We start from the raw sequence: 22,002 nt of genomic DNA, 5'->3' as shown, positions 1-22,002 counted from the left end.
TAGGATTACATGTATATACAGTACTGTGCAAAAGTAGCAAAAATGTGAAATAAGAATGCTTTCAAAAGTAGAAATGTTAATAGTTAATAGTTAAATGTAAATTTTTGATCAATTAACAAAATGCATGAACAAGAAGAGAAGGGTGGCCTGTAGTGTAGTGGTTAAGGTACATGACTGGGGCGGCCTGTAGCGTAGTGGTTAAGGTACATGACTGGGGCAGCCTGTAGTGTAGTGGTTAAGGTACATGACTGGGGCGGCCTGTAGCCTAGTGGTTAAGGTACATGACTGGGGCGGCCTGTAGCCTAGTGGTTAAGGTACATGACTGGGGTGGCCTGTAGCCTAGTGGTTAAGGTACATGACTGGGGCGGCCTGTAGCCTAGTGGTTAAGGTACATGACGGGGGCGGCCTGTAGCGTAGTGGTTAAGGTACATGACTGGGGCGGCCTGTAGCGTAGTGGTTAAGGTACATGACTGGGGCAGCCTGTAGCCTAGTGGTTAAGGTACATGACTGGGGCGGCCTGTAGCCTAGTGGTTAAGGTACATGACTGGGGCGGCCTGTAGCCTAGTGGTTAAGGTACATGACTGGGGCGGCCTGTAGCCTAGTGGTTAAGGTACATGACTGGGGCGGCCTGTAGCCTAGTGGTTAAGGTACATGACTGGGGTGGCCTGTAGCGTAATGGTTAAGGTACATGACTGGGGTGGCCTGTAGCGTAGTGGTTAAGGTACATGACTGGGGTGGCCTGTAGCGTAGTGGTTAAGGTACATGACTGGGGTGGCCTGTAGCGTAGTGGTTAAGGTACATGACTGGGGTGGCCTGTAGCGTAGTGGTTAAGGTACATGACTGGGGTGGCCTGTAGCGTAGTGGTTAAGGTACATGACTGGGGCGGCCTGTAGCGTAATGGTTAAGGTACATGACTGGGGCGGCCTGTAGCCTAGTGGTTAAGGTACATGACTGGGGCGGCCTGTAGCCTAGTGGTTAAGGTACATGACTGGGGCGGCCTGTAGCCTAGTGGTTAAGGTACATGACTGGGGCGGCCTGTAGCCTAGTGGTTAAGGTACATGACTGGGGCGGCCTGTAGCCTAGTGGTTAAGGTACATGACTGGGGCGGCCTGTAGCGTAGTGGTTAAGGTACATGACTGGGGTGGCCTGTATCGTAATGGTTAAGGTACATGACTGGGGTGGCCTGTAGCGTAGTGGTTAAGGTACATGACTGGGGTGGCCTGTAGCGTAGTGGTTAAGGTACATGACTGGGGTGGCCTGTATCGTAGTGGTTAAGGTACATGACTGGGGTGGCCTGTAGCCTAGTGGTTAAGGTACATGACTGGGGTGGCCTGTAGCGTAGTGGTTAAGGTACATGACTGGGGTGGCCTGTAGCGTAGTGGTTAAGGTACATGACTGGGGTGGCCTGTAGCCTAGTGGTTAAGGTACATGACTGGGGTGGCCTGTAGCGTAGTGGTTAAGGTACATGACTGGGGTGGCCTGTAGCCTAGTGGTTCGATCCCCGGTGTAGCCACCATAAGATCAGCACAGTCGTGCGGCCCTTGAGCATGGCTTTACTATTAATGGCTCTCGTTCGCCCTCTCAGTGGGAGCGTTGTGGCGCCGATTATTATTACCACGCTCATCTAGAGATCCTATAGCAGTGTATAAAATCACCAGCTTCAAATGGCTGAACTATTTCAAGACTACCGTTTTGATTACTTGTGCTGTATTGTACTGGTGTAATGTGACGCTGTAACACTGTGCAGGTGATTTTTTTTTAGCAGAAATATTTTGGTCAAATTTCTATCGTCTCTGCCACAGTAACTGTCGTCCATGGCTGGAACGTTTTCAGGTCCTTTTTCCAACGGAAGAACCAGGAACCATTTTGGAAAAGTAGTACTTTTTTTTACTAAGGTACCAGGACCTATGCACTGGAGCCAGTGATCCTGTACAAATTTGTTTACAAAATTGAAAGGAACGGATTACCATACTACACTTTATTAGGAACATTTTTACTTTATTACACCTAGTTATCTAATCAGCCAATCGTGTGGCAGCAGTGCCAATGCATACAATTGTAAAGATACGGGTCAGGAGCTTCAGTCAATGTTCACCTTAACCATCAGAATTGGGGAAAAAATGTTAATTAAGTGACTGTGGAATGATTGTTGGTGGTTCTGGGAAACTGCTGATCTGGTATTTTCATGCACACTAGTCTCTAGAGTTTGCAAAGAATGGTGCAAAAAACGTTTTGAAAATCCAGTGAGCAGCAGTTCTGCGGACAGAAACGGCTCGTTAATGAGACATCAGTGGAGAATGGCAAAACTGGTCAAAGCTGACAGGAAGGTGACAGTAACGCAAATAATCACACATTACAACTTTAAGTGGATAGGCTACAGCAAAAAAAAAACATACCTAATAAAGTGCTCACTGAGTGCATACTGTCTCATAATCTATTATGAAACCTATTCATTTGTCCAAAGCTGTACTCTAACACTCCTGGCTGTAAGGCCCTAGGACATTTTGAGTTTCCTGGATGGAGGTAATATGTTTTGGACTTGTCCCGTGGTTTGCTTTGCATGCCTGTATGTCTACAGGCCGCAGATGAGACGGGAGACGCACTGAATTACTGTCTTTGTTTCTCTGCTGTTCATTTCCTGGACAGTGTTTTGCATGTCTCACAGAACAACGCAGGTGAGTGTGTGTACAGGTGTTTACCTGTCGCTGCAGGTGTGTGTGTGTACAGGTGTTTACCTGTCGCTGCAGGTGTGTGTGTGTACAGGCGTTTACCTGTCGCTGCAGGTGAGTGTGTGTACAGGCGTTTACCTGTCGCTGCAGGTGTGTGTGTGTGTACAGGTGTTTACCTGTCGCTGCAGGTGAGTGTGTGTACAGGCGTTTACCTGTCGCTGCAGGTGTGTGTGTGTGTGTACAGGTGTATGTATACCTGTCTAACTGCAGGTGTTTGTGTGTACTGTTCTATACCTGTCTGGATGACTGCAGGTGAGTGTGTATGTACAGGTGTATACCTTTCTCGCTGCAGGTGAGTGTGTGTACAGGTGTATTTATACCCGTCTCGCTGCAGGTGAGTGTGTGTACAGGTGTATTTATACCCGTCTCGCTGCAGGTGAGTGTGTGGGGTAGGAGATTATAGGGATCTGAGGGGTGTGATGACCTTTGATGGTGACCTTTGACCACTGAATTGCTAGGATGCTCAGGAATGGTATGGGGGGGTTGTGGGTTCTGGGTTCTGTCTCAGGAGGGGTAATAATAATAATAATAATAAATGTTATTTGAGATGCCTTTCAAGACACCCAAGGTCGCCTTACCATGGATAAAAAGAATACAAAAGCAGCCAAACAAATAAGTAAAGATACAATTTAAAAATGGTGTAACGTGTACACGACATAAACAAGACAGGACAAGAAGGATAGGGATATCAGAAAGGAGGGGCAGGGGAAATCAGGAGGGAGGACTAAGGTAGAGTTTGAAAAGGTGCCATTCCCAGACCAATCCATGAAACTGATAAGTGGAAATGGACCCTGGTTCTGACCTGTGTATGCCTGGCTGTGTTTCTGATCCAATAAAGCAGTCACTTTACAAACATGTTGTGCATAGTAACAAGTTGAACTCAGTAACTGGTCTGAAATTGAAGCAAATGAAAATGTTTCCCAATACCTTGTCCTAAAATTCGGTTGCGTTAAAATAAAAAATGATGTCGTATGTAATGTAATGTCATGTTAACATAATCAACTGTAAGTCGCTTTGGACAAATTATTATTATTATATGCCAGCGAAAATTACTCATCTGGGCCTTTGTGTTGATCATGTAATACACCACAAGTAAAACAACAAAGAGACATGCATGAGCAAGCATGAATTTACATTTAGCCACAGATAAGATCAGCTAGTGAAATAGCAGTATACAATTACGGAAGTCTATTCTCGCAAATATAGAGAAACGTTCGTGTATATATACCGGAGTGGAAGAGAGACAGGCAGAGAGAGGGAGAGCGAGCAAGAGAGAGCAAGAGATGAAATAACACAAAAACTGAAAACCTTCCAGCACATTACAAGAGGAACATCTTGAGGTCAGTTACGCTTTTCATTTCATACATGTTTGGTCTTTTTTATTCTGAAATAATAATGTCCTCCTCTTGGCGAGTTTAATCCTCCCGTACTCTGATTGGCTCTACTAGTAGTTATGCCTCGTTACTGCCTTATCCGTCACCGTCGGCAGTGGCAAAGTCAGTTGTTGCGTTTGCTCTACCTTCTTGCGGTCAGAAGAGACTACTTTGTCACGGCTGTAAAAAACGAATCTTTCCTTCAGTAGCTGACTTTCGGTTCAGCGCAAACCGAACAATTCTAGACTCACGTATGCGATTAAATTCAAATTACATTACATTACCATTACATTATACTATATTATTGGCATTTGACAGACGCTCTTATCCAGAGCGACGTACAGTTGATTAGACTAACCACGTTTGTGGTTGCGTGTCCCCAGTCATTTACCTTAACCACTACGCTACAGGCCACCCCATTAATTGTGGTACTTAAATTCAAAACTCTGGAGTTCATCCTGGCAAATTTTGTTCTGCAAGAAGTTATGGAAAGCTAGCCACTGTTTATATTTTGACCATGAATGAAAAAACTGTTTTATATTAGGGCCGCCGTATAGTACGGCAGCCTGTATGGTATACTATGCCCCCAGAATGCAGGAAATTACGTTTGCCCTCTGCCCAAACTGTGCAAGTTCATTAAAAACAATTCAATAGCGATGTGCATTCATATTTCTGAATTAAGAAGTGATGGTGCTGGCCTGCATTGGTGAGCCGTTGCCTCATTCGCATTTAATTGGAATAGGATTCCCATATCACTCTCTTGGATGGTTATGTCGCATTCACAATCAATAGCTGCCATTCAGACATTTTGATCTGTTTTTCCCCCTGACAACAAATAGAAAAAAGAAATAGAATGACCAACCTCAGCTAAAGACCATATACCAGCTAATATAATTATCAACACTGCAAAAACCACAACTATGAATAGTATTTTAGTCTTGTATTGTGTTTCTTCTACTTCTACTTTTGTTTGCTAAATACGATGCGAATATTACAAATTAAGTTAGACCGTATTGCTCATTTTAAGATTCGCCAATGCGATAAGAAACTTTAGCTTGTTGAGCATACATTAAGAGGTTAACTTAAAACAAGCTAATATGTTCTACTTGAGATAAAAAAAAAATAAAGATCTCAAGACTAAAAAATAATATCTTAATTCAAGAATAAAATACTTGTGAAGACGGTCACTTAATGGCAGTTAAGACAGAACCTCCATTCTATGTGCGTCCGTGCGTGCGTGTGTGCGTGCTATAATGATTATTCTGTAAAACGTATCTGTGTCCCTGTTTGTGCAGGGTACCAATCTGCAGTCATGGGGCAAAAAAGGATGTTTGCGTTCCTGCTGCTCTCAGGTCAGTGCAGAGCCACACCTGTATGTGACATCATAGCGTCACAGTCATCATTAAGGCCAGAAATGCGTATGTGGTTGGAGTGTTGAACGCGTGTGACCATTCTAATGCTGATGTAACAATCTCTGCTGCCAACTCTGAATGCAATGGAGTTCTGGAACAGTGACTGTACTTCTGTCCACACAGAGAACTATAACTGTAACGATAACAATGTGAGCATCCACACTGGTGAACGAAAAAAAAAAACCGCTCTCAAAGGTATCCCACTGATATCGTTTGTCACCGTCGGTGTCGTTGTATTAGCAGTGCGCACTCCGCCATCCCCTTGAGTTAGATCAATGAAAACGACATCATTATTGTTACCGTTACTCTTATAGTTCTTGGTGTGGACAGGTGTTTAGACATTTTTACCTGGGTTGGAAAACAAATAGAGTCCAAATGTCTGAGACCATAATGAAAATTTGGAGGGGATCCTGGAAATAAACAGAAAGTTTTGGGATTTTGAAAATAAATTAAACTGATTAAAGTTATTTCAAAGCTTTGCAAGAACTACTCGAAGACCAAAGAAGAGCAAGGAGCACTGGACAATCCATCTGACCTCAACCCCATTGAGCATTGATGGGGGCACCTGAAGACTGACAAAAGCCAAGCATTTAGTAACGTCACAAGATGCTCTTTGGAACATTGTCAAATAATGCTGGGATAACATGAATCATCAGTTTTTACAGAAATGGAAAATAATGAAAAATATAAGCATTTTAACCGGCGGTCTCAGACTTTGGAGCCCACTGTAGATTATGAATACAGTGCATTCAACCATCCTCAGTATGCCTGTCTTTTGACCAGTGCATCCAACACTGTTTGTGTGTATGGACTATATACAGCCCTCACTGAGTGTGTGTGTGTGTGTGTGTGTGTGTGTGTTTGCCTGTGTGTGTGCATGCATGCATGCATGTATGCCTGTGTTTGTGTGTGTGCATGCTTGCGTGCATTTATGCCTGTGTGTGTGTGTGTGTGTGTGTGTGTGTGTGCTGGTGTGTGTCCTGTATTCCACAGGACTCTGCACACTACATTCCTGCCTCCGTGGTCCGTACCACATTGTGCACAACAGGACCACCTGGGATCAAGCACAGAGTTACTGCAGAGAGTTCTACACTGACTTAGCCATAATATATGACCAAGCGGACCTCACACAGCTGGAAAAAGACATTCGCAATAATGAAAATGCCTGGATAGGACTGTATAGCCAATGGCAGTGGTCAATGCCAGACCAAGGTGGCACCACACATTTACTCTGGGGTCCAGGTCAACCAAACACCAATACACGCAATGAGAGCTGTGGAGCATTTAGGAAAAGTGAAAGGAAGTTACATGATTTTGACTGTTCCAACCAGAAATGCTTCATATGCTGCAATGGTGAGTAGGCCTGGCTGATCTCATTACAGGCTCAGCAGCGTGTTCTGTAGTATCCAGAGCAAATCCTTCATAAGAATGAGGCCATTCACACATGTTTTATACCTTTTAAGCGCACACACACACACACACACACACACACACACACACACACACCACACACCACACACCACACACCACACACCACACACCACACACCACACACCACACACCACACACCACACACACACAGTTTTGTAAACACAGAGACCAAAGTCCCATTTCATAGGCCTACATATCATAGCATTTATTTATATTGAACGGCTGCTGTAAACAACTTCTGTACAGTCTACAAGGAAATGTGTACACTCAGTGGGCACTTTATTTGGTATTTATTAGACTATGGTCTTAGTTTTTGTTTTTAGCACTATTCTCTGCAAACTCTAGAGACTGTTGTGTGTGAAAACCCCAGGAGATCAGTAGTTTCTGAGATACTCAAACCACCTTGCCTGGCATCATGAATCAATCCACAATCCAAAAGTAACTTAGATCACATTTGGTCTGAATAACAGCTGGACCTCCTGACCACGTGTGCATGCTTTAATGCGTTTAGTTTCTCTGACATGATTGGCTGAATAAATATTTGCATTAACAAACTGGTGTACAGGTCTACCTAATAAATTGCTCACTAACTGTATGGACAGCTCCCTGATTGGTCAGCATGTTTTACAGCCTCACTGTGATAGTCGAGAAAACATTCCACGAATTTGTGGATCATGACATTGCTCATTAAGTCACCTGCGTTATAACAACACTCACCCATTCACCTGTTATTACAACACTCACTCATTCACCTGTGTTATAACAACACTCACCCATTCACCTGTGTTATAACAACACTCACTCATTCACCTGTGTTATAACAACACTCACCCATTCACCTGTGTTATAACAACACTCACCCATCCGCCTGTGTTATAACAAAACTCACTCATTCACCTGTTATAACAACACTCACTCATTCACCTGTTATTACAACACTCACTCATTCACCTGTGTTATAACAACACTCACTCATTCACCTGTTATTACAACACTCACTCATTCACCTGTGTTATAACAACACTCACTCATTCACCTGTGTTATAACAACACTCACCCATCCACCTGTGTTATAACAAAACTCACTCATTCTCCTGTTATAACAACACTCACTCATTCACCTGTTACTACAACACTCACTCATTCACCTGTGTTATAACAACACTCACTCATTCACCTGTGTTATAACAACACTCACCCATCCACCTGTGTTATAACAAAACTCACTCATTCACCTGTTATTACAACACTCACTCATTCACCTGTGTTATCGCAACACTCACTTGTTCACCTGTGTTATAACAACACTCACCCATCCACCTGTGTTATAACAAAACTCACTCATTCACCTGTTATAACAACACTCACTCATTCACCTGTTATAACAACACTCACTCTTTCACCTGTTATTACAACACTCACTCATTCACCTGTGTTATAACAACACTCACTTGTTCACCTGTGTTATTACAGAGCTCAGTTACTCACTCAACAGAATCTGCTGTGTCTTTACAGAAAGTTCTACTGAAAAATACATCCCAATATCAGTGAGCAAGACCTGGGAGGAGGCTCAGCAGTACTGCAGAAAAACACACACAGACCTGGTTAGCGTAAGGAACAGCACTGAGGCTGAAGCTCTCAAGAGTATCCTGATGGGTGTGCTTCCCAATTGTTTCGATGATTTTTGGAGCGGTCTTTTCAGAAAGTGGGAGTGGTCAGACCAGAGCACACCCAGCTACTTCTGGATGAGGAAAAGAATTTTACAATCCAATCCCGAACATGGAACAAATCAAAAGCTCTGCGCTGTATTAACTGCCTCAGGAAAATGGCGTGAAAGACCATGCGATAGAACAAAAAAATTTGTCTGCTACCACGGTGAGTCCACTTGTCTGTCTCCTACCGCAGGGGTCAGGGGTCAGATTATCAACGGTTATCCCCAGCTTCCCATCCTCCAGTTGAGCTTGCCCTCTGATCCCACCCCCCTCCGATTTTTTAAAAACAAATTCTAGAACTCCTCTGTTTTCAACACTCACTCATTCACCTGTTATAACAACACTCACTCTTTCACTTGTGTTATAACAACACTCACTCATTCACCTGTGTTATAACAACACTCACTCATTCACCTGTGTTATAACAACACTCACTTGTTCACTTGTTATAACAACACTCACTCGTTCACCTGTTATTACAACACTCATTCATAATTTCCTAATGCTGTGTTACAGAGTGTACACTGAGCTCGATTTAGTATTGTAGAAATATGCAACCCAAGTAGGCACCAAGTGGCCAGGTTTCGAGCAACTAGTTTTGCCAATTGATAGTTTCACCAATTGCCAATTGCCAGATCGCTCTGTCATCACATGTTTGCACCCTTGTTCCGCAAACTGCACCAGCGGTTTGTACCGGTTCATCAAACCGCTGGTGCATTACATTAACGACATTTGGCTCTTATCCAGAGCAACGTAATACAACAACAATAACGGACAGAGTGCGTGCCCATAACCGGGGACAAGCAGTTCATCTGTCGAGTCGCACCATTACATTGTGCATGTGATCGGGCGTGTGAAACACAACTGGGCATGTGTGTTGAGTTATTACACTGAATTTTTTGGTGCCCTGAATTTTCCCCCATAGGTTTCTATTTGTTAGGATTGTGGGACAGAGGAACCGAGTGCAGACTCAGGGGTAATGAGAAAAACAGCTTTAATATTACATTACATTACATTATTGGCATTTGACAGACGCTCTTATCCAGGGCGACGTACAGTTGATTAGACTAAGCAGGATACAGCCCTCCCCTGGAGCAACGCAGGGTTCAGGGCCTCGCTCAAGGGCCCAACGGCTGTGCGGATCTTATTTTGGCTACACCCGGGATCGAACCGGCGACCTTGCGGGTCCCAGTCGTGTACCTTGACCATGACGCTACAGGCCGGACCCTGTTATGATAAAGGCAGATCAAGGGGCAGACGGAGCGTAATCCGAAAGTCAGGCAGGGTTTCAAAAACCAAATTGTCCGTCCCAACAGGGCAGAGGTACAGATATCATGCAATCTAAGAGAGACAGAGTCCAAAGAGCCAGGCAGGCATAGTCTCTGACAGCCCTGAAGCCAAGAGCTTTTAGCCTGTGGATAAAGCGGAGAGGCCAGAGTGAAGCGCCCCCAGATCCGACGCCGTTCGCCATTCCATCGCTCGTGTCTCACTTTTCGGGAACTGTGTTTGGCTTCTTCGTTCCTCCCCTCAGATAACCTCGTCCTGGTGAAGGAGAACAAGACCTGGGACGAGGCGCTGGACTACTGCCGGCGGAACCATTCCGACCTGGTCTCGGTTTCCAGGGAGACCGACGAGCACTGGGTGAAGAGGCGGGCCCGGAACGCCAGCACGGATTACGTGTGGCTGGGCCTGCGGTTCTCCTGTGCCCTGCACCACTGGCACTGGGTCAGCGGGGAAGGATTGTGCCAACGCAAGTCCTTGTGGCACCTGCACGACGTGAGCGGGCATACAGGGGCGGTGGAATCTGCTGGCGAGCAACGGTGGGTTAATCAGTCGAAGACGGAGAAGTTCAACTTCATCTGCGAAAAGAAAGAGAGAGAGCCTGAGGTAACACCTTGAAGACCACACCCTGGATAGCAACATATACCCTGTACACACCTACGGCACATATACACTCTGTAGGTGCATAACACTTTATCAACACACACACCTTCACACACCTATAGCATATATACACACTCTGTAGGTCTTTAAAAGTATAGTAACATATACCCTGTACACACCTACGGCACATATACACGCTGTAGGTCCGTAACACTTTATCAACACACACACCTTTACACACCTATAGCAAATATACACACTCTGTAAAAGTATACCAACATACACATTGTACACACCTACAGTACACATACAGTCAGATCCATAAATAGTTGGACATTGACAAAGTTATTGTTATTTTAGCTGTCTTTCACAGGATATTGGCGTTGGAAGTGAATGAATGAGCTCAAAGTATGAGCTAAAACTTTCAGCTTTAATTTGAGGGTGTTTACATACAGATCGGCTGAACGCTGTAGGAATTACAGCCCTTTTCATACACAGCCCCACCCAACCCAATTTTAGGGGCTCAAAAATAATTGGACAAATTTACATAATCATCGATTAAAATAGTCATTTTTAAAATATTTGGTTGCATATCTTTTGCATGCCATGATCGCTTGTAGGACAACCTGAAAATAAGATATCCCGACTCTGATGATGTTGATAGGTCACGGACATTAGGAAGTCATGGCACGCAAAGGATTTGGACAGTGACACAATTTTAAAGGACTCCTACACAGTTTACTCCATATGTATGAAAATGCATATTACAGTACAGACAGTATGTCAGGTATAATTTGAGGATATGTACATCCATAGCAAGTGTAATGTGTAGGAATTAGAGGCATTTTTCAATTGTGTTACTGTCCAAATACTTACAGAGCTCACTGTACATGCACTATGTGTGTCCGTAGCGACACACACCCTGTTAAACACCTATATACACTCTGAATATTCACAATATTATATCAACACACCCTGTTAAACACCTATATACACTCTGAATATTCACAATATTATATCAACACATCCTGTTAAACACCTATATACACTCTGAATATTCACAATATTATATCAATCAACACATCCTGTTAAACACGTATATACACTCTGAATATTCACAATATTATATCAACACATCCTGTTAAACACCTATATACACTCTGAATATTCACAATATTATATCAATCAACACATCCTGTTAAACACCTATATACACTCTGAATATTCACAATATTATATCAACACACCCTGTTAAACACCTATATACACTCTGAATATTCACAATATTATATCAACACACCCTGTTAAACACCTATATACACTCTGAATATTCACAATATTATATCAACACACCCTGTTAAACACCTATATACACTCTGAATATTCACAATATTATATCAACACATCCTGTTAAACACCTATATACACTCTGAATATTCACAATATTATATCAACACACCCTGTTAAACACCTATATACACTCTGAATATTCACAATATTATATCAACACACCCTGTTAAACACCTATATACACTCTGAATATTCACAATATTATATCAACAGACCCTGTTAAACACCTATATACACTCTGAATATTCACAATATTATATCAACACATCCTGTTAAACACCTATATACACTCTGAATATTCACAATATTATATCAATCAACACACCCTGTTAAACACCTATATACACTCTGAATATTCACAATATTATATCAACAGACCCTGTTAAACACCTATATACACTCTGAATATTCACAATATTATATCAACACACTCGGTTAAACACCTATATACACACTGAATATTCACAATATTATATCAACACACCCTGTTAAACACCTATATACACTCTGAATATTCACAATATTATATCAACACATCCTGTTAAACACCTATATACACTCTGAATATTCACAATATTATATCAATCAACACACCCTGTTAAACACCTATATACACTCTGAATATTCACAATATTATATCAACAGACCCTGTTAAACACCTATATACACTCTGAATATTCACAATATTATATCAACGCACTCGGTTAAACACCTATATACACACTGAATATTCACAATATTATATCAACACACCCTGTTAAACACCTATATACACGCTGAATATTCACAATATTATATCAATCAACACACCCTTTTAAACACCTATGTACACTCTGAATATTCACAATATTATATCAACACATCCTGTTAAACACCTATATACACTCTGAATATTCACAATATTATATCAACACAGTCGGTTAAACACCTATATACACTCTGAATATTCACAATATTATATCAACACACCCTGTTAAACACCTATATACACTCTGAATATTCACAATATTATATCAACACACCCTGTTAAACACCTATATACACTCTGAATATTCACAATATTATATCAATCAACACACCCTGTTAAACACCTATATACACTCTGAATATTCACAATATTATATCAACACACCCTGTTAAACACCTATATACACTCTGAATATTCACAATATTATATCAACACACCCTGTTAAACACCTATATACACTCTGAATATTCACAATATTATATCAACACACTCGGTTAAACACCTATATACACACTCTGAATATTCACAATATTATATCAACACACCCTGTTAAACACCTCTATGTTCTCTGAATATTCACAATATTATATCAACACACCCTGTTAAACACCTATATACACTCTGAATATTCACAATATTATATCAATCAACACACCCTTTTAAACACCTATGTACACTCTGAATATTCACAATATTATATCAACACACCCTGTTAAACACCTATATACACTCTGAATATTCACAATATTATATCAACAGACCCTGTTAAACACCTATATACACTCTGAATATTCACAATATTATATCAACACATCCTGTTAAACACCTATATACACTCTGAATATTCACAATATTATATCAACACACCCTGTTAAACACCTATATACACTCTGAATATTCACAATATTATATCAACACATCCTGTTAAACACCTATATACACTCTGAATATTCACAATATTATATCAACACACCCTGTTAAACACCTATATACACTCTGAATATTCACAATATTATATCAACACACTCGGTTAAACACCTATATACACTCTGAATATTCACAATATTATATCAACACACCCTGTTAAACACCTATATACACTTTGAATATTCACAATATTATATCAACACACCCTGTTAAACACCTATATGTTCTCTGTATATCAACAACAATATAGCAGCACACCTTCATAAACACCTATACACTCACTGAGCACTATACTAGGAACACCTGTATGTCTATGTATTCTACACTCTTGGTCTACTCTGTGATTATCTACTCAGCCAATCGTGTGGCAGCAGTGCAATGCATAAAATCAGAATGGGGATACAATGTGATCTCAATGATTTTGACCATGCCATGATTGTTGGTGCCAGATGGGCTGGTTTGAGGATTTCTGTACCTGCTGATCCTAGGATTTTATGCAAAACCATGCATTACAACAGTGGTATGCAGAAGAGCATCTCTGAACACACAATGTGTCAAACCTCTTAAGTGGATAGGCTACAGCAGCAGAAAACTCAATAAGTCTAAAAAATAAGTCTAATAAATACCTAATAAAGTGCTCACTGTGTGTATATTCTCTGTATATCAATAATACTATAGCAACACACCTTCATAAACACCTATATATTCTCTGTATATCAACAATAGTATAGAAACACTCACCTTGTGTTTATCAAACAACAAAGGTTTATTCTTCCCAAACATTCTCAATTAGCAGGAATTCATTTGAAATTTTCTGTAACTGATGGATTCTTACATCATGGTCTGTCCTGGGTTAGGAGTTCACGTGTAAATCATAATAATAATAAATTTATAATTACTAATAATTATAAAGAAAAAAATACACCAATTGCTCCAGTCTTCACATTATTGTTTTAAACTGCTTCAGGTTTTGGGTTCCTCTGTAATTTGGGTACTTTTGGGTTTTGGGTTCCTTGTAATTTGGGTACTGCTGTAAATGATTGTATTAGCTGTGATTTGAATGGTCACCTTTTTATCAATACTGAATTAAAGTCTAGAGAGAAATTGATTGATTGATTGATTGATTGATTGATGGTTGTATATCTGGCCTAGGAGGTGGCTTCTTTAAAACATTTCAAGTCCAGGTTTCTCTCTCTCTCTCTCTCTCTCTCTCTCCCCCTCTCTCTCTCTCTCTCTCTCACTCTCTCTCACTGTCTACTGTTCAATGTGAGTTTAGCAATTTAGTAATACTTTGCACTTGATATGTTTTCACTGAAAAAGCATGCTTTCAGACATGACATTTCATTTAAATTGTTGCCATTTGGCAGATGCTCTTATCCAGAGCATTGTTCAACGAAGTGCATGCACATAACCAGGGACAAGTGTGCTGAAAGACCCTAGAGGGAAGTATTTCAAGTGCTAAGACTTCAACAAAGATATAGACTTGGGCCTATTTCATTATCTATATTGATTTGAGGATCAAAATACACCCATACAACACAAGCAAAGTTGGAACAGGACTTCTGAAAACATAGCATTATGTTTATTGCATGTTTACTATTTAATCCCGCCAAAATAGAACATTGTAATATATCATACAAAATATCATTTTTATCCAATTTAAAAAAAGGTTAACTGGTTAAAAGGTTAACACACTCACACACTCACACTCACACAATTATATACAATTTGGAATTAAAAACTATTTTAGCTTTAGTGATGGTTGCTTAAAATCCACAGATGAGCAGCACTATGTCGTAGCTAATCACTAACACTCTTATTTTTTAATAGGTTCATAGCATTTCTAAAAACACAAACATGCATTCATTTGAATGGCGTGTGATTAATACAACGTTAGTACTTGCACGTTTTTTTTTTTCGGTTTTTAATCATTACTCATACACCACTCATATCCCATTTGAACTATATGTGTGCATCAGCCTTTTAAGTCTGATACAATACTGGCTGCTAGATACATATTGTAGTTGTCTTGGTTGTCTTTTCCAATAAATAACAAAAAGTAATAATTCATGTTTTTTCTTTTTTCCTTATAAAATATTATTCTAAATGCAATAAGCTGTCATGTTACTTTCCATCGCGCTCCTGTCCTGTTCCGGCTCAGGTTTTATTCAGGAAACGGGACTGGTTCCTCGTTTGCTGGGTGTGGTGGTTTGATTGACTTCACTGGCGTAAAAATGGGTGACCAGGTCCCGGACGTACGCGGATCGTGGTATGGAAATTGATACCCAATAAAAGAATTTCGAGACCAAAGTGTACACGTCAGTTTGAAGGGATTCATATTGGGAAAATAGGCTATTTTAATCAGAGAATGTCGACACAACGCGCTCCGAGCACTGCGTCAGAGAGACGGGAACATGGACGAGGCCAGACCCACCGGTGTTGCCGAACGCCGCCGCGAAGGGGAAGGTGGCCATGCTCAGATTAACACATATTTACCCACTTCAAAGTTACTTGTGTTTTTGCATCGCCCCCAGCTCTTCGCAAAGCAACCGATCGGGCAAAAACAGCCTCCAGCCACAACGAGGACAGTTCCACCCCCCTCCCCTGTCATGCGCCGCACACAAAGTCATTAATTATTGCGAAGCCCTGTCGAGACGGGGACTGGCGATCGGACGGACGGACGGACAGACATCACTGCCGCATAGAACAGAGGAAGAGGCCGCCACGCAGGCCGCGCTCGCGCTCTTGTTAAATACAAAGAGAGGAGAAAGGGAGGGGTGAGGAAGGGGCTGACAGGAATCCGGGAAACCTGCTCTCTCTTTCGCTACCGCATAGACCCCGCGACCCTCCCTGCCAGCCTTCTCTCGGTCTCGGGTGAACAATTCTCCGGTAGAACCTCGGAGAAATTATTAAATTGTCTAATTACGATCGATGTTAAAAATAACACCAATCGCTCGGCCTAGGGCTGTCAAGGAAAAGACGACTGCGCATCTTTGCAGCCAGACGCCGGAATCGGCAATGTTGATGTAGCCTACGAACTGAGCGGCAGCTTATATTTTATCACCATAAAAACAACTTCTAGAGGTCCATCCAGACATTTTCGGGTGAGTAATTTATGCAGTATGTGTTTTACAACGGCCACGTTGACGAGGCAATGAAAAATAACCATGTTTATTATTGTATTCATAATTATTTATGAATCATAACTTGATATGATCATAGAGCGGAGACGGATGCAACAGGTAGTCTAGCTCTTACAGTTACAGTTTCCCCAACTTACTGGGCACAGTTCAGTGGCCCATTTCGGAATTATATCGCGTCGTAACAAAATTAATATTAGGATGATTTCAAAGGTAGGGTACGAGAAAATGGCTGTAGCCTATACATTTTTGTTTGTTATGTCATAACACATTTCTTAGAAGTGTGCGGTCACATGGAATTTCTGCCGGTTGCCGCTTATAAAAAATATTGAATATTGCTTTTAAAAATTCTCCTATCTGTGTATTTGCACGAGAAACAAAAAAAAAAAGCAATGACTGCAAAAATGCACTAAATGTGTGAACGTTTAACTTGAAGTTAGTCGTACTGTTTCTTTGGGCCATTATGGAACTAGAAATGATTCAATAAATTACGTTATTTTGGTAGGATATGTCATTGCCAGTGTCGATTTTAATGAATGAAATCGCATTGCTTCTGGTTATTTCATTTTTTCGACATTTTAAGCCAATGACACGGGGAACACGAAGGAGCAGGTAACGAACGACGCTGCCAAAGCCTGAAATTGCGATATATTATCAGAAAAAAAAGAGTCCCAGGTGTTATCAGCCCTGTCACAAAATCCTGAATTCATAAAGAATCGGTAAGATGCTTTGTTCTCAGTCTTCAGCGATGATACGCAACTAACCTGGAAGAGTAGTTTCAATATTTATTATGATTATTATTTTAGTAAAAGCAGTGTTTTTCGCACTTGAGGGTATGCAGATGTTTAGTTATTTTGTTCAATCTGCCAGTGGCACAAGTCTAGTGTAGTTTTGAACAAGCTGCATGGTCGGTCTGAAACAAATTCGGACACCATACAGCATATTGAGAGGCATTAACCAAATGCCTAACATTAAAGGCAATGATGAATGTGAACCAAAAAGCAGCTTTCCTGAGGAGAGAGAACTAGGGGTGTTCCACAAAGCAGGATTACTGAGTTACCTGAATAATTGCACTGAGTAAAACCCACAAAGCAGGATTACCGAGTTAGCTGGATAACTACACTGAGTAAAACCCACAAAGCAGGATTACCGAGTTAGCTGGATAACTGCACTGAGTAAAACCCACAAAGCAGGATTACCGAGTTAGCTGGATAACTGCACTGAGTAAAACCCACAAAGCAGGATTACCGAGTTAGCTGGATAACTGCACTGAGTAAAACCCACAAAGCAGGATTACCGAGTTAGCTGGATAACTGCGCTGAGTAAAACCCTGGAACAGTTCTTTTTTACTTCAAGTCCATGTTCCTTGTTTTCCTTGGTGCAGTTATCCAGCTAGCTGTGTATTCCTGCTTTGTGAAACAGGGCTCTGGTCTGGGGAGAAGCTAGGTTGTTCTTTTACGACTGGGATAAATCTCGGGCCTTTGGACCGAGGGGCCTCAATAGCCTCATCTATTTCCTCTGTCGTCATCCGTCTTTTGTGACGTGTTTATCGTGCATGTTCATATCTCCATGACGATAAATATGCGATGTATTGTGCAGCCCTACAGCTGGGGCACTGCCGTTGAACAACCCCAAACAACCTGTGCAGCAGGGAGGTTCCTTGGTGTGAGGCCCACAGTTATTCAGCTAGCCAGTCCTGTTATGAAATTACAGTTGAGCCCTTTGACCGATGAGGATACTTCGTTGTGATTTTTGACCTATCAGGGCCGAACACTTTCAGAATGTGATGTCTTTCGACGCACTATACTATTTATATGTGTACTTTCGTGAATAGAGAGCAGAGTATGTTTAGCCTGCCAGCAACGTTCTTTTTTTAATTGGTTCCCATTACAAAAAAGTTGCAGACTCAAGTTCCTCCTTACTGTGTTTTATAAAATCCACAAAAAAAAAACCAACAGGAACCTGAGTGCGTGACTTTAGGAGTGTTTTTGCATTTATACTCCGCTAGTCCGCTAGTCTGCACCTCTTTTGGGTGTGCCCCATATACTGTATACATTTGGTTTCCATTGAAATTAGTTGATGCTTTTGGCATTTTTAAAAAATTATAACAGTCAATTCACTATATCGTTTTAGTACTGTCAGGTACTAATACTAATATTTCACTCATACTAATGTGTTGATCTCCTGTGCGTTTTGTGCATGCTGTTTTTGCTTGTACACGTTGTTTAAAATACAAAATAAATTGACACGTGCCAGCATGGCCTATGTTCAATCTCAAGGTTCTGATCAAATATACTGGAACCCCCACCACCTCCAATAGATCATTGCCTTTATATAGCGCCTTTCTAGACACTCAAAGCACTTTACATTGATGAGGGGGAAACTCACCACAACCACCACTGATGTGCAGCACCCACCTGGGTGATGCAACGGCAGCCATTTTGTGCCAGAGCGCTCACCACACACCAGCTGGGGTGGAGAGGGAGAGAATGATTTTTAGCCAGTAAGGTGGTCAGAGGATGATTAGGTAGCGGGTTGAAAGAGCCAGGCTGGGAATTTTGCCAGAACACCAGAACACCCCCCCCCCCCCCCCCCTTTGCAAAGAGTGTCATCTTTAATGAGCACAGTGAGTCAGGACCTCAGTTTTAACGTCTCATCTGAAAGACACAACGTGCCTATTACTGCACTGGGGCATTGGGGTTACTTGTTGGCATTTTATATAAGTGCCCTTATCCAAAGCAGTGTACAATTTATGCTTCTTATTCACCCACTCTCACCAACAGCAAGTGAACATGCAAGGCGCCAACCAGCTCATCAGGAGCAATTGGGGGTTAGGTGTCCTGCTCAGGGACACTTTGACACACCCAGGGCGGGATCAAACCGGCAACCCCCCGACTGCCAGACGACTGCCTCTTACTGCCTGAGCCAATGAGACGACTGCTCTTACTGCCTGAGCCAATGAGACGACTGCTCTTACTGCCTGAGCCAATGAGACGACTGCTCTTTCTGCCTGAGCCAATGAGACGACTGCTCTTACTGCCTGAGCCAATGAGACGACTGCTCTTACTGCCTGAGCCAATGAGACGACTGCTCTTACTGCCTGAGCCAATGAGACGACTGCTCTTACTGCCTGAGCCAATGAGACGACTGCTCTTTCTGCCTGAGCCAATGAGACGACTGCTCTTACTGCCTGAGCCAATGAGACGACTGCTCTTACTGCCTGAGCCAATGAGACGACTGCTCTCTCTGCCTGAGCTAATGTCGCTCCTACTTCTACTTCTGCCACCATCTTAGTTTTCCAAGGTCTCCCATCCAAGTACTAACCCTGGCCCCGCCTGCTTAACTTGCAGGAGCAGGGTGCATGATGGTATGGGCGCTGGCAATATATTTATGACAATATATTTTGATATAACAGATTAAAATAGTTACACCCTGTGTCCTGTGCCTCGCTTGGGCCCAGGGACAAAACCTCCCAGCGGCCCTGCAGATGTTAAATTGCCGTTCAGAAACACGAAGCGCGGGTGTCGACAGGTGGCGCTTCTGCCGGTGAACATTACAGGTCTACAGGCGAACATTAGCCTCCCAGGCTAACTCCGGCGCATTCGCGGACGTGTTATCAATGTGCATTGACCTCGTCAAATAAAATAATAATTGACGTTACGTTACATTACATCACAGCGAGTGCTATAAGCAGAGTAAATCACAGTGTAAAATTTTCAACGCGTTCGGTGAAGTATCCACAGAAACAGCATAACCTGGACCTGAACACAGGGTAGGAGGGCGGGGTTGTGGGCAGGGGGAGGAGCCACTGTGTCTTAAAGGTATTATTGTATTGTTATGCCGTATTGTACACCTTTCCAGTGTTTCATTTTTGGTCTTGATGTCCGTAAGAAGATGTGTGTGTGATTTTAAGAACCTAAAACAATCCAGTTTTACATGTCCATTCTCCAGCGCCTCTCACGAGCTTTACCGAGAACAGGCCGTTTTAGTGACTGTGACTTTAAGGCTCATTAATATCAATGAGCCTCTGTCCTGATTGGCTGGCTAGCTCTGCCATGAACTGAAGGCTTCAGGCCGTGCGCTTTGATTGGTTCCAGCTGAACAGTGGGCCTTGCTGAAGGTGGACATGTGCAAATGGCCGTATAGTTGTGATGTCATAAAGTTGATTCCAAACGGCTCGTTTAAATGCATTGTTTCTTTACATTACATTAATGGCATTTGGCAGACGCTCTTTTCCAGAGTGATGTACAGTTGATTAGACTAAGCAGGAGACAATCCTCCCCTTGGAGCAATGCAGGGTGAAGGGCCTTGCTCAAGGGCTCAACAGCTGTGCGAATCTTATCGTGGCTACACTGGGGATCGAACCACCGATCCTGCGGGTCTCAGTCATGTACGGGTCTTTAACCACTACACTACAGGTCACCCCAATTTTAAAGTCATGTCTCTTAACCACTACGCTACAGGCCGCCCCAATTTTAATAAGGGTTGTGCCAGAGACTGGCCAGTGGTTGTCTTGGTCTAATCTTAGTCTTATCAAATGTAAGTTGCTTTGGATAAAAGCCTCAGCTAAATAACTGTATAGTAATGTAATCTATGGGGCCGGCACAGACGGGAATTGTGACTGGTGCAAGAAGCCGCGCAGAGAGGGAATTACCAGTCACCTCAAGGTCGGAGAAAAGACACTCAAGGTCTGGGTGGCTGGTCATATTTGAATTTGAACATTGGAATATATTGGAGGTGCACTGACGCAGATTCCATGGAATGGATTCCATGCGATTTACAACCCCGTGAAGTACTCTGGCGTTACTCTGTAGTGCGGAATCAGCACTACCACTGAGGCAGGTGTTCAAACGCGCGGCGATGAATGTGAATCGGACTGAGCGTCTCCCCCTGGCGGTGACAAAGACAGGAACACTACCGTATTATCCCTAAAGAAACGGAAGTGAAGATTAATTAGTATGCATCGAGAGAGTATTCTGCGGTTTAAAAAAAACCTTCAGTGCTTTTACATTGTGAGTTGCGTTCAACTTGTTATCTGCAGTTACGTTAAATGGAAATGCTAAAGCAGTAACGTGCGGAAGTGCACAAAGTTATATCTGGCAATGGGTACACTGTAAAAAAGATAGTTTTTACTTTTATTTTTTTGACAATTATAGTGAGGGGCGTATGGGTATGGTATTTTAACGTTGAAACAATATCGCCAGCGACAACTACAGTTTTAAAACAAAGTTTCTTGGATGCAGGCTGGTGTGAATACGCGCGCATGAGAGGCCTACTTAAAAGTTCTGATTTTTTT

At 42.2% G+C, this 22,002-nt stretch overlaps 1 protein-coding gene across 1 annotated transcript; it reads left to right on the top strand.

Moving 5' to 3' along the window:
* The first annotated feature begins 3,971 nt into the window (after positions 1 to 3,971).
* On the top strand, positions 3,972 to 11,610 carry LOC133136736 (lithostathine-1-alpha-like). The gene is made up of 4 exons (XM_061254414.1): positions 3,972 to 4,069; positions 5,398 to 5,454; positions 6,508 to 6,663; positions 10,189 to 11,610. The coding sequence occupies exons 2-4, from the start codon at positions 5,415 to 5,417 to the stop codon at positions 10,554 to 10,556; spliced, it is 564 nt and encodes a 187-aa protein (XP_061110398.1). The 5' UTR covers positions 3,972 to 4,069; positions 5,398 to 5,414; the 3' UTR covers positions 10,557 to 11,610.
* The last annotated feature ends 10,392 nt before the right edge of the window (positions 11,611 to 22,002 follow it).

The sequence above is a fragment of the Conger conger genome, chromosome 9 (assembly GCF_963514075.1).
Source record: "Conger conger chromosome 9, fConCon1.1, whole genome shotgun sequence".
NCBI lineage: Eukaryota > Metazoa > Chordata > Actinopteri > Anguilliformes > Congridae > Conger > Conger conger.
The sequence above is the reverse complement of the archived record's forward strand: the minus strand, read 5'-3'. Positions and strand labels throughout refer to the sequence as shown.

Coding starts and splice junctions, on each gene's coding strand:
- LOC133136736 (XM_061254414.1), top strand. CDS start 5,415: ATGGGGCAAAAAAGGATGTTTGCGTTCCTGCTGCTCTCAG. Junction 5,455..6,507: donor TGCGTTCCTGCTGCTCTCAG/GTCAGTGCAGAG, acceptor TGTATTCCACAG/GACTCTGCACACTACATTCC. Junction 6,664..10,188: donor ACAGCTGGAAAAAGACATTC/GCAATAATGAAA, acceptor TCCTCCCCTCAG/ATAACCTCGTCCTGGTGAAG.